Source organism: Sycon ciliatum, chromosome 6, assembly GCF_964019385.1.
Source record: "Sycon ciliatum chromosome 6, ocSycCili1.1, whole genome shotgun sequence".
Taxonomy (NCBI): Eukaryota; Metazoa; Porifera; class Calcarea; order Leucosolenida; family Sycettidae; genus Sycon; species Sycon ciliatum.
In genome coordinates, this window is record NC_088648.1 from 2,637,464 (window position 1) to 2,650,523 (window position 13,060).

Consider the following 13,060-nt stretch of genomic DNA (forward strand, 5'->3'; position numbering starts at 1 on the left):
GCGGATGAGAATAGAGAGGAGGACAGCATCACCGAAGCTATACTAATATTTCCAACTAATTATTATATCACAATTATACTATAACCAAAACCACATAAAAGCCGCCTTCTTCCAACTAATAAAAGTATCTTCTGATCGCTTCCCTTCAACCTCTGACTACTTTGTGTGAGCCGGAAAACAGGAGAGCTACTTATCTGCTTGAGTCAACTATATTGGTTGACGACCTGGTGCCACTAGATGGATCACCGGCCATGACAGTGGTATGGTCAATGCCGTAGTTACAGTACCGTCTGCGACGCCCCTGCATGCCGGACAGGGAGGTTGAGGCGGATGAGAATAGAGAGGAGGACAGCATCATCAATGAGGAGTGAGACAGTGAGTTCTGTGCGGAAAAGAGTGTGAGTGAGCAGGCATGTGAGGGTGAGTGTGAGTGTGTGTGAGAGTGAGTGTGAGCGGGAATGTGAGAGTGAGTGTGGGCGTGTGTGCGGAAGCAACAAATTGTCAGTTTATAGTCATCTATAAACGAGGGTTTCGGAGACAGCAGTTTTAATATAGCAACAAGGACGACTAATTGCACTGTAAGCATTTCCTAAATGTCGACATGTATGAGTAAAATGTGAAACGATGATTGCAAGGCACACAGTGAAAAGGAAAGAGAGGATTTGTTCAGAACTGTTTTCTTGTTATATTCATCAGTGAATCTGCCCTGATTGTTGTCACTCATACTCAGATTCTTCTTTCACTGTGTTGTGTCATGCGAGTCATACTCACAGTATGCAGCATGGTTGTGTTGTGATCACAGGAGTGTGATTCCCACCTACTGTAAAAGCAGAAATTTTCGGTGGTGTTATATTTTCGGTAACTTCGGTGCCGACAATTTTTACCCATAATAAAACGCATCGAAAATTTCGGTACAACCGATACTGTATACATGTAGTACTAGCACACTTACCTGGAAAACGGGTTTTACCGAAAATTTCCCTCTGCCGAACCGCCGATTTTGGAGAATACCGAAAATATTACACCACCGAAAATTTCTGCTTTTACAGTACTTATAAATGTGACGTCATGTACATGTATGTGCTGTGTACATTTTGCGTCATGGGTCTCTGTTTCTTACATTGGCTGCAAGTCGCCCTGGCTGCGGGACAATAACGCTTTCCAGCAGGATGCAGCTGCCCACAGTAGCCACATGCTTCACTCAAGCGGTGTGCTGGTGCCAAGTCAACATGAACAGGTGTCGACTTCACTGGTGCTGTAAGTTCCTTTGACTGGACCGATCCACATACGCTACAGTTTCCACCGCGGCACCACTCATCTGTTGCTCGCCTATGGTTTCTGCAGCCAGGGTGACAGCCTGCGCTTGTTCTGTCACTTTCTCGAAGGTCGTCTCGCCCTGTTCAAATACTTTCTGGCGGGTGTACGCCGACTTCAAACCACGAGCGAAAAGGTGCACAGACACATCATCCAGAATCTTGTCCACCGACGCCGCCGCTGTCAAATGGCAATCGCGCATCTCCTTTTGAAGGCGATGCCGATACTCGGGGATCGACTCGCCATCTCTCTGTGCCACAGAAAAGAGTGCGGCGAGTCGGGACGTTCTGCTCCGTTTGCCTCCGAAATATTGTTCAAATAAATCTACGAGGGCCTGGTACGGATCGTCTCCGGATGGGATGTCAGGGTACCTCTGCCACAGGTAGTAGGCAGCTTGCTCGCCTAAATTAGACGCGGCAGCAAGATAACGTTCCTTCTTGTCCGCCACTTGGTGGAACTGAAATTTTATACTCAGCTGGCTCAGCCAAGTTTGGAAGTGGTCCGCTCCGCACTCGTGATCGAGATCGAGCTTGACGGACACCTTTATCTTCGCTGCCATCTCGCGAGTCGTCACGGCTGCCACGAGCTGAGCTACTAGTATATCCTGTTCACTGCGCCAAAATGTTGGGTTCGGTCAGACAAGACAACATTGGTGCTAGTTTCAGTTCTTGTCCAAAACAAACTCAAATCAAATATCCGAATCCAAAAACCTAAACAGTGTACGAAAACAGTGCCCACGCGCTTGCGCATCAGTAAGCACGCAGAACTAAGCAATCACATGAAAGATCCGCTCACAAAACATGCATACAACACAGAATAATAAAACAGAGACCCATGACGCATAATGTACACAGCACATACATGTACATGATGTCACATTTATAAGTAGGTGGGAATCACACTCCTGTGATCACAACAGGTTGCACGGCGCATGCGTAGTGGGGAACAAAAGTAATGTAACGCTTGAGCTTCAGACATCTGCAGAACTTTGAATCACCGTTCTCTGTTGAGTAAAACTTCAGAACTGATGAAATTTGTGGATGTGGGCACAGTATATTGCTCAGGCGCAATAGGGCAGCTCTGAAAATATATTAGGGCGGTTCTGCTGCTCATGTTGTGTATAAAGTCGCGGTTATTGGAACAAGGAGGCCTGTACCTTTCCAAAGAGACCAAGATGAAGAAATTCCAAAGCTGGTGAATGAAATTGGATAAATTTCTAATTCGTTCTGCGACTGTGGCGTGCCTCTATGCATACCCTGTTCCTCCCGTCTGTTCAGGTTTTGCTTTGTTTTGCTGATGTGGATGATTTACACATGCACGTTGTTAGCTGCTCTAACTGTCCCCCACCGAATACATGTAGTATAATCACCTTTTTGTTTTGCTCTTCTCTTTTTTACACTTCTTTCACTTATATTTGTCCATAAAAGATTTACTCAGATGGAGAGCCAAAGTTTAATTTATATATATTGTTTAGTAACTGGTGGTGTTAGTGGACAGTATAGCGTAACTTGTAGTTCCTTGGTCTTTCTCTTTTACATAAACGATTTGTTCCACTCAATCTGCGGAAAGAACAGTTTCGTCCTTTGTGAACTTACCAGCGCAGCACAGAGAAAATGAACCTGATAGCAATGAAACTAAATTTTCCAAAGCCAGATTTAAACCAGGCCTGAACATACCTTGCCGGAGTGCTCAAAGGCTGACAAGTCAGTGAGCTCTGCATAACGCAAACAGCAAAGGCACTACCCCACGCGAGAGTGCTCGGCTTCTACAAGAGCAGGAGCCAAATACTCAATCTGCGGACAGAACTCTTTCGTCCTTTGTGGACTCATGAGCGAAGATTTGTTTCAAGTAGTCCCCACTCCATTGTTATGTAGATTCACTGATGAATGTAACAAGAAACTGTTCCGGACAAATCCTCTCCTTTCTTTTCGTTGTGTGCCTTGCGACCATCGTTCTACATTTCACTCATACATGTCGACATCTGCGAAATGCTTACAGTGCAATTAGTTGCCTTGTCGCTATATTATAGTCATCTAGTTAGTGTTTATATCCATCGTGTAAACTGTTCTAAATTGATTCCGAGCCCATATTTGACAAAAAGATTATCTGGTTGGGTGGCGGGGGGGAGGGTCTCCCCAGACTCCTCTGATTTCTCGCCTCCCCACTGTTGTACCGCTTTAAAAGAGTCTGTGACCCTGATTGGTGTTGTTCTTCTGGTTGTGCAGCTGTATGTAATTTGCCATCTATTATGAATCATGCAAGCATAATTGGAACTGGTTCTCAGGTCCTCAACAAGTACACAATGTACGATGTCACTTGTAAATCAGGATTCTACCGCCACCCATCAATGTATCAAAGGGAGTGCAGAACGGCAAATGGAGGCTTCTCACAAGTACCCTCATGTCGGAGTATGTTTATAGTCATTGCTCTTGTCGTTGCGGTTGCTGTTGGTGTTATTGCGGCTGTTGTTGCTTGTGGTGGCGGTGGTGGTGGTGGCGGTGGCGGTGGCGGTGGTGGCGGCGGCGGTGGTGATGGCGGCGGCGGTGGTGATGGCGGTGGCGGTGGTTGTGGTGGTTGGTGTTTTGTATTTGTATTTATGGATTCTCCACAGGCCTTAGCCTAAATCGAGGGAGTCTTCGTCAACAGCTTATGAAGAAGAAGCTGAGGAGAAAAATAAAAATAGGAAATAGAATGATGCGGGGTGGTAGTACTATAACACAGTGCTCTATGACATCGCTTCTGTCGCGGCGACCTTGTCGCGCGATTTGTATCATGTTTGTGCCTGTTCTTGTTTCAGTACAAAACGCTAGTTCCATGCCCACGTTCCCGTGCTTTGTATGACTTGTTCTGGCCCACGTATGCATGACTGTACATGTACTTGTCAAGGCACGTGCATGCAGCACAGTTTGGCGCACTTTTGCGAATGTGTTTTTCTTCTCCCACGGTGGTGGGTTATGCTGCGTTTTCTTGGACACGAGTGGTTTTCAGTTTTGTTGTTCTCTAGTATTATTCTGGAAAGAGCGATTACTACAGACTCCTTTGTTCTATGATGTGTGCCACCTGTAGAGGTGAGATCGGACTTGTGACCTGTGTTGATAAATCGAGAGATTGGGAATTCTAATCTTTCGACATGGTGCTTTAGTGACCAGAGATTTTCCTCAGTTTATTTAGTAAATTCCGACCAGAGTGATGGAGACTATCGCCCAGCTTGTAAAGTTTAGGGCAAACACGAAGCGACGACTCACACGCCTTCGCCACAATTTAACCCGGGAGCTTGCCAAAGACGCTCCATCACCACACTACCTGCTACGAGATTGGCAACAGGCTGAACGCCTTGCAGCTGAAATCAATGCCACACAGGCTAGACTCCGCGATCTGACCGAACAGGCGACTTCCTCGGATGTTGAGGACCGCCTGGAGCAACTCGACAAGTGGGAGTTCGAGTTCGACGATGACCTGGAAGTCCTGAGGGACGCACGTACCGTTCTACAGAGGGAGAACCCGTCCGGACTCGCCACAGCAGATGCGGAACTGGAGGCAATCGCCAACTCGAGTCGCTCCAGTGCCCCACAGCCCTCACCCACGACGTCCCCATCCTCTGCCTTGACCAGCGTATCCTTCAGCCCATCAGCAGTGGTGGTCCACTCCAAGGGTCCACCTTCCGCTCCTGCGAGCTCTCCTGTGACTGCTGTTAGTCCTGTCCCTGCTACTGGCTCTCCAGCCACTCCAGTCGTCCCGTCTCCGAATTTTCGCTTCCGCATTCCCATTGTAGTGTATGTACCAGACATGTATTCATCTAATTGCAAGTACTATTGATCCACCCTAAAACCACAACCGCTTAGGCATGAACTCTCTATAGCAATTCATTGTACTGCCACCCAACACCCAACGCATCCCGCACCCGGGATACAACTCCTATATCCTCTAGCACAATTATACCTCAACGCTTCTTATTGCTTTGCAACCGTAGAATAAACTTGTATGTAAACTCTACGTGTGAACCCACAGTCTCTTGGTTAGAGACACAAGACACCCGATCCCGTATCAGATACAGACAGTGACTCCGACTGGTCCAGTTCCAGTTCCGCCGGCACTCGGTCTTCTGGCGGGACATCTCGTAAACCGAAGCGATCACCCTCTTCCAGGGTGCCTGGTACCTCAGTGCGAACTGGGGGTAGTGCCGCCACGAGTGCCACTCCTCCTCCACCATCTGCCAAACCAGCAGTGACAGCAATTCACTTGCCGAAGCTGACCGTGCCCACCTTCAATGGTGACACACTTGCCTGGCCCGCATTCTGGGACATGTTTTCTGCGTCTGTAGACGCCCAGCCACTTCCGGATGTGTCCAAGTTCACATATCTGCGCACAGCGTTAAGCGGTCCACCGAACCGCTTGATTGCAGGCTTAGCGGTCACGAACGACAACTTTCCCATCGCCCTGGAAGCCCTGAGGGAGGAGTATGGGAAGCCGGAGGTCATCGTCACCAAGCTCTACCGACACCTGCAACAACTCCCTCCATCGTCCTCCCAATTGGCGTCTATCAAGGTCACGCAGGAGACCGTTCACAACCTCCTCAGACAACTGGAGGCACAGGGCGAAAACCTCCGTGGTCAGAACCTGGTCAGCCAGCAGATCCTGTCGAAGTTCCCCCTCGAGGTGACCACCAAGCTGGAGGAGTGGCGTCCTCTTTCTGAAGCCTCAATGGTGTGGGATGTCAAGACACTGATGCAGGCTCTCAAACGGTACGTCACCCTGCATGAGCGTGCCCAACAAAACTTCAGCTTTTCCGACCACCTGATGACCGCTGTATCTGATCATGTTGCTAGCGGACGTGCTCTATTGGTGTCAGCAGCGCAACAGCAAACAACCTCGCGGGCCCCTTCACAGCTGCGTCACTCAAGTGCATCACAAAAGTCCTCTGGATTTCGCTCACCCTGCGTCTACTGCGGTGGTAACCACGGTCATGATGACTGTCTGACGTACGGCACAGAGCAAACCCGCAAGGCCCAGCTTCTCAAGACACAACGCTGCTTCCGGTGTCTTGGCAAGGGTCATCAAGCTGCTGCTTGCACTCGGGCACGGACATGCCGCCACTGTCAGATCACCAACCGCCACTACGCGTCTATTTGTCCAACACTGTTCGCTAGCCAGCATACCACTCAAGCTGCTGTCCACAACCCTCCCCTCGGTAGTCAGTAGCCAGAGCACGCTTCAGATCCTCCGGGAAGCCCCACCACTGTAGCTTCCGGTCACGGTGTCTCACTGCTAACGTCTACCTGCAGACGGCCAAGGTGACACTCCACAATGGCGGGCAATCACTTTCCGCTCGTGTACTTCTTGACAGCGGCAGTCAACGTACCTTTCTCACAAGTTCCGCCGTGGAGTCACTTGGACTTCCTGTTCGGTGTACGGAGTATCTGCACGTGTCCACATTTGCCAGTAGTGGGCCGCAGCGACTACAGGCCAATGTTGTCGACTTCGAGCTGGCACTACAAGATGGCTCCCTGCTCCCTCTGACAGCCCATGTTCTGCCAAAAATCACCGACCCTGTCCATCGCAGTGCGATTCCTGATCAAGACCGACAGTTCCTGCAGTCGCTATCTTCTAGTCTGGCTGACAACCTTCCAGACACATCTGAGAAGGCATCCGTTGACCTGTTAATCGGCACGGATTACTTCTGGAGCATTATTCAACAGGACCGGATCGTGTTGCCGTCGGGTCTGTTGCTCCTCCCATCGCGTCTGGGTTACATCCTTACTGGCTGCTGTGCTCCGTCACATGATGACTCCAGCCAAACATCCACACTGCTGTGTCACACCGCTGTACGCCTTGCCTCCCATCAGCTCCAAGTAATGGATTCCACGCCGCGGTCGACACTCACACCCAACCTGACCGAGATGTGGAATTTGGATCGGATTGGCATCCACGACTGCCCCGACGTCACTGCTGATGACCTGGCGCTCTGCCATTTCCAGGACCACATCCAGTTCACTGGTGGCCGGTACGAAGTGGCCTGGCCATGGAAATCGGAACCACCTGACCTGCCAACCAACTATGGCCTCGCATTTGGCCGGTTGTCTACGTTGTGCCGTCGCTTAGCCAATGATTCCGACCTCCGACAGCAGTACGACAAGGTCATCCAATCGCAAGTTGACCTGGGGATCATCGAGCCTGTCGCGAACCCACCGCCTATGGGCACGCCACAGCACTATTTGCCCCATCAGCCAGTTATAACGCCGTCGAAACAGACCACGAAGCTACGCATTGTCTACGATGCCTCGGCGAAGACAACGAAGCAGTCGAAAAGCCTGAACGAATGCACGCACCGGGGCCCTATCCGTCTGCCCAACCTCTGTGGTATGCTCCTGCGCTTTCGGTGCTACAACGTTGCCATTGTTGCTGACATCGAGAAGGCGTTTCTTCAACTGCGTATCCGGAAGGAAGACCGCGATGTGACACGTTTTCTCTGGCTCAGGGATGCTACGAATCCTCACCTGACCAAGGACAACCTTGCGGTTTACCGGTTCTGCAGAATGCCCTTTGGTGTAATTGCTAGCCCATTTCTATTGGAAGTCACAATCCGCCATCACCTACAGCGCCACCCGTCGCCATTGTCTGAAACGATTGCCAGGAATATCTACGTCGACAACGTTGTCATTGGCGTCCGGACCGATGAAGAAGCATTGCCCGTCCACGACCAGGCCAAGAGTATCTTTGCCGAGGCGTCAATGAACTTACGTGAATGGACCAGCAGCTCGGCCGTGGTTCGTGCCGCTCTCCCTGAAGATGATCTTCTCACCTCCCGTCGCACCAAGGTTCTCGGTCTCCTCTGGGATACACATGCCGATGTTCTTACCATCCCAGAGAGTAAGGTGCTGCGGTGTCCGTCTCAGCCTGTCACCAAGCGCACTATCCTGAGCGGTCTCTCTAGCCTGTATGACCCGCTTGGCCTGCTACTACCCATCACTCTTCAGGCCCGACTCCTCCTGAGAGAATTATGGCAAGTTCAGCTCGATTGGGACTCGCCGCTACCAGCACATCTGGCCGACAGGTGGGCAGCTATCTCGACTATGATGTCAACCGCTACGTCACTACCTGTCCCTTGACTCTGTGGTCCGGTTGCCACCGAGACAGATGTTCAACTACACATCTTCACAGACGCATCAGCCGAGGTATATGCTGCTATTGCGTATTTACGGATCTCCGTTGGTGAGGTGCATCACAGCGGACTCATCTACAGCAAGTTGCGCTTGGCTCCGATGCCCAAACTCGATGCAGGCGGCACTGCTTCGTTGACCATCCCGCGTCTGGAGTTACTTGGTGTGACAATCGGTGCTCGACTATCCCGATTTCTACATGACCAACTTCATCTGCCGATCTTGTCCACAACGTTATGGACAGACTCCAAGTGTGTTCTCCACTGGCTGGCCTCCCGACATGACCTGCCAACCTTTGTCCAGAACCGAATTAGGGTGTTGCGCTCCCACACGTCGATCTCGTACTGCTATGTACCAACCTTGGATAACCCAGCCGACTTGGCGACACGCCCTCAGACAATGGAGCAACTCACAGCTAGCACACTCTGGTGGAAGGGTCCACGCTGGCTTCTTCAGGAGCCTTCCCAGTGGCCACAGAAACTAGTCCTCACACCTGACGTTATGGAACTTGCTGCTACTGAGGTTCGTGGACCGAAGGTGTTGCATGGTGCCACGCTAATCGCCACAGCATTCCCCCAGTCACGGCCTGCCATCGCCACCACTATCTGTGACCGGGTGTCATCGCTAGAGCGACTTATTCGCATCAGCTTCTACGTCTGTAACTTCATCCAGCAGCGGCTCTGGTCCCGTTTGTTGCCGGTCAGTCAGTCTCGCCTACGAACCACTCACCCCCTCCTCTGTTCATTGCTGACCGCTCTAGCCTCATCTTCGCATCTCAATGCGGCCTCTCGGCGTCTCATTCTAGCTGTACTCATTCAGATGGCTCAGCTTGAATGCTTTGCTGATGTGTTCCAGAGCTTCGCAACCAACAACCATTGCCCCATCTGCGGACAACTTGGCGTCGCCATTGATGATCACGGCCTACTACATTGTCATAGGCGACTTGCATTGGCTGGTCATCCGGCCCTGGCTCTCTTACCAGCTACTCACCGGCTTACCCGACTCGTCATTACTGACGTTCACTGCCGCCTCTTGCATGCCGGCACAGCCCACACGCTAGCCCATTTGCGACTCAACTTCTGGGTGCCGCAGGGCCGCCGAGCGGTTCGTTCCATCCTCCGAAATTGCACCAATTGCCGCAGGCATGAAGGACCACCGTACAAGCTGCCGTCCCCTCCAGCCCTACCGAAGGAACGAGTGGTTCCAGCAGCCCCATTCGAGTATGTTGGCCTCGATTATTTTGGTCCGATACTGGTGAAGCAAGCCGATGGCACTACAACATCCAAGGTCTGGGTTTGCCTCTTGACATGTCTTGCGGTACGTGCTGTGCATCTCGAGTGGGTCATTGATATGACAGCGCTTCAGTTCATTGCCTGTTTCCGGAGATTCGTGGCCAGGAGAGGGGTACCCCGCCTGTTGTATTCAGACAACGCATCGCAATTCAAAGCAGCCAGTGGTATGCTCGACCAGCTGTGGAGCACAGTCGCCACGGACCCTGGTGTTGCCAAATACTTCACCAGCCAGGGTATCACCTGGAAAATCACAACCGCCTTCGCACCTTGGCAGGGAGGAGTGTACGAAAGAATGGTGGGGCTAGTGAAGCGGAGCCTACGGAAGGCACTGGGGCGTCAGCACCTCCGTCTTGATCAGCTTGCCACTCTTCTAGCTGAAGCCGAAGCGGCAGTCAACAGCAGACCCCTTACCTCCGTCACCGCCGACTACGAGGGCAGGGATGTCGAGATACTGACTCCTGCTCACTTCCTCCTTGGAAGTCGTTCAGCTGCTCTGCCACTTTCAACTGCGCTGGATGACCCCGAGTATACACCTCCAAGTACCGACCCGGCATTATCCCTGCTCACCGAGTGGCGTCACAGGCAGACCCAAAGCGAACTGTTCTGGAGCTTGTGGCGAACAGACTACCTCCAAGTGCTCCAAGAGCGGATGGCTCACACGTCCAAACGGCAACATTGCCCCAAACCCCCACCGGAACCTAGTGTGGGCGAAGTTGTCCTCGTTGACGAAGAGACGGCTCCAAGATGCATGTGGAAGCTGGCCCGTGTTGTCGCACTAGAGAAGAGCCAGACCGACGGCGCCGTCCGGGCTGCCCGCAATATAACCAGCACAGGCAAGGAGGTCAATCGACCAGTATGCAAATTGTACGGCCTTGAGTGTCGCCAAGTCCCAACGGAACTCCCGGAAACTGCAAGTGAGGTGCCAGTTACTGTACCAGCATCTGACAACCCCCAGCAACCAACTCGTGCGGCAGCTGACAAGGCCCGGCAGAATATTGCAAAGTGGACAGCTGTATCGTTGCTGCACGTACACATCCCACACGCCTGATTAGTTTCACCGTGTCAGAGTGTGAGGATTAGGTGGTGCTTGGTCCAATTGGCAGTGACCTCACAAGCACATAAAACTCTCTGTATGCCTGTTTAACTGCTTGCTGTGTGTGTGTGTGTGTGTGTGTGTGTGTGTGTGTGTGTGTGTGTGTGTGTGTGTGTGTGTGTGTGCGTGTGCGTGTGTATCTGCATTGCTTATGCTCTATAAGTTACCTCCCGGTGTACATTCCCGGTCGGCTGGAGTGTCGCGGCGACCTTGTCGCGCGATTTGTATCATGTTTGTGCCTGTTCTTGTTTCAGTACAAAACGCTAGTTCCATGCCCACGTTCCCGTGCTTTGTATGACTTGTTCTGGCCCACGTATGCATGACTGTACATGTACTTGTCAAGGCACGTGCATGCAGCACAGTTTGGCGCACTTTTGCGAATGTGTTTTTCTTCTCCCACGGTGGTGGGTTATGCTGCGTTTTCTTGGACACGAGTGGTTTTCAGTTTTGTTGTTCTCTAGTATTATTCTGGAAAGAGCGATTACTACAGACTCCTTTGTTCTATGATGTGTGCCACCTGTAGAGGTGAGATCGGACTTGTGACCTGTGTTGATAAATCGAAAGATTGGGAATTCTAATCTTTCGACAGCTTCTCTACGTGGAATGAAACTAGAGGGCTCATAACGGGTGATAGCAAAGTGTGTGCGGACAAGAGCGGTAAAACATTTTGGGCTGGATACAGTACGAATGGCAGCCGGGAGGGAGTTCCATGTGGCAGTGGTGACAAAGAGAAAGGTGGCACGGGTGTGTGTGCTGGCTCTAGCAGGTGGGAGTAGATGTTGGGGGCGCCTGGCGCTGTTTGATACTGAGTGGCCTAGGTCCTCCAGGGTCGTCATCTGGCTATTGATGGTGTAACCTACTTCGAAGTACTCTTTCATGCTTTCGGCAAACAACAAGCAACACGAAGAGAAATTAGTTTACAAGTTATGTTGATAGTGGTAGGAACAAGAAAGAGCTGAGCAAAGTCAAAGGCAACAAGGTATGGGAGAGCCCCATGATGGAACTGCCATAGACATGCGCGAACCCGGCAACAAGGTAATACGAAGCATGCACCAAAGTGCGGGTGACGCGTCTGTCTTCAGGTTGTCGAAGTTCGCCAAGTAGTCGACTTTGAGATCGGGACTTTGCGCCGGCTGAACAACAACCCGTATGTCGAACCCTTTTGCTTTCCCCAGAGCTGCAAACACACGTGCATTGATTTATTTTAGCTGTGTGCTGACCTGCTGTACCATCGTGCTGGTCCAGCAGGGGCTGGCCGGCTTCTGCATGAATTCTGGGCACTTCTTCGAGCCACCCAGTCCGTCAAACTGTTCCCTATTTTCGCACTTCGGTGTCATGCGCCTGGGTTGTGTTCTGCTGGCATCCTGTCAAGAAATGGTTATGCTTTGCAGATTTTTTCAAGGACTCCACGCTTTTCGGAGGTTCAAAAGCCTATCAGAACGATGGACGACGCTGCGGCTACTCTATGTAGGGAATAGATCACTGACATGTTTGTCTAATGCCGACAGAAAGATCATGACAAGAACACAACGGAGGAAGTGGAATACAGAAACTTTAGTAGCAGAGGTGTAAGTGAGACATTTAACGCGAGCACCAAAACATATCATGAGAACAAATCCTTCCACCAAGTACAGCATGATATGGCGCTATAAGAATAACAGATACAGTGAGTTGAGTGGCAACGGTGTAGGTGAGATATTCACCACCAGAACCAAGGCATATTGTCACATTCAGTCACTGTCACCTTCCCAACACCTGTGTTTCACACCTATGCAAGAGGCATGTCAGTGAGGGAAGCTTCCCAAGTGTAAGTGATTTATTCAGTGATGACGACTCTGTGTCTATTCCATTATAATGATTGTCCAATTCAGTTATTCGGTTCGATGGACTTCTCGTGTACTTTGGATGGCAGTTGTGAGTCAGTCAAGTGAGAATTCAAGTCGGCAGGAAAGCCGCGAGCTCCTATGTAGGGAGCAACACACAATTCCCCCAAGTATCGCCGAAGTCGCACCAACTTCTTCTTCACATTCTTGTCCCCAGCGCGGGCTTGCGAAATAGACGGTTTGGAGGCAAGGACATTGTGAATGGCCAGCGGTCCTCAGCGCTTGTTCAGCACCTCCATGAGCGACGCTGACTTACGCTACTATCTGGTGTTCACGAGATGTTTGCCGCGCTGGAAACGGAGCGTCTCTGGAGGTTTGTAT

General features: G+C 51.1%; 1 protein-coding gene across 1 annotated transcript in view; it reads left to right on the plus strand.

Moving 5' to 3' along the window:
- The window catches only part of LOC135819162 (uncharacterized), a gene marked incomplete at its 5' end in the record, with an annotated part of 333,212 nt that overhangs the window by 60,441 nt on the left and 259,711 nt on the right, over positions 1–13,060 (plus strand). The window contains 1 exon segment of the mRNA XM_065332321.1: positions 3,540–3,722. Coding sequence (XP_065188393.1) covers positions 3,540–3,722 — 183 coding nt within the window.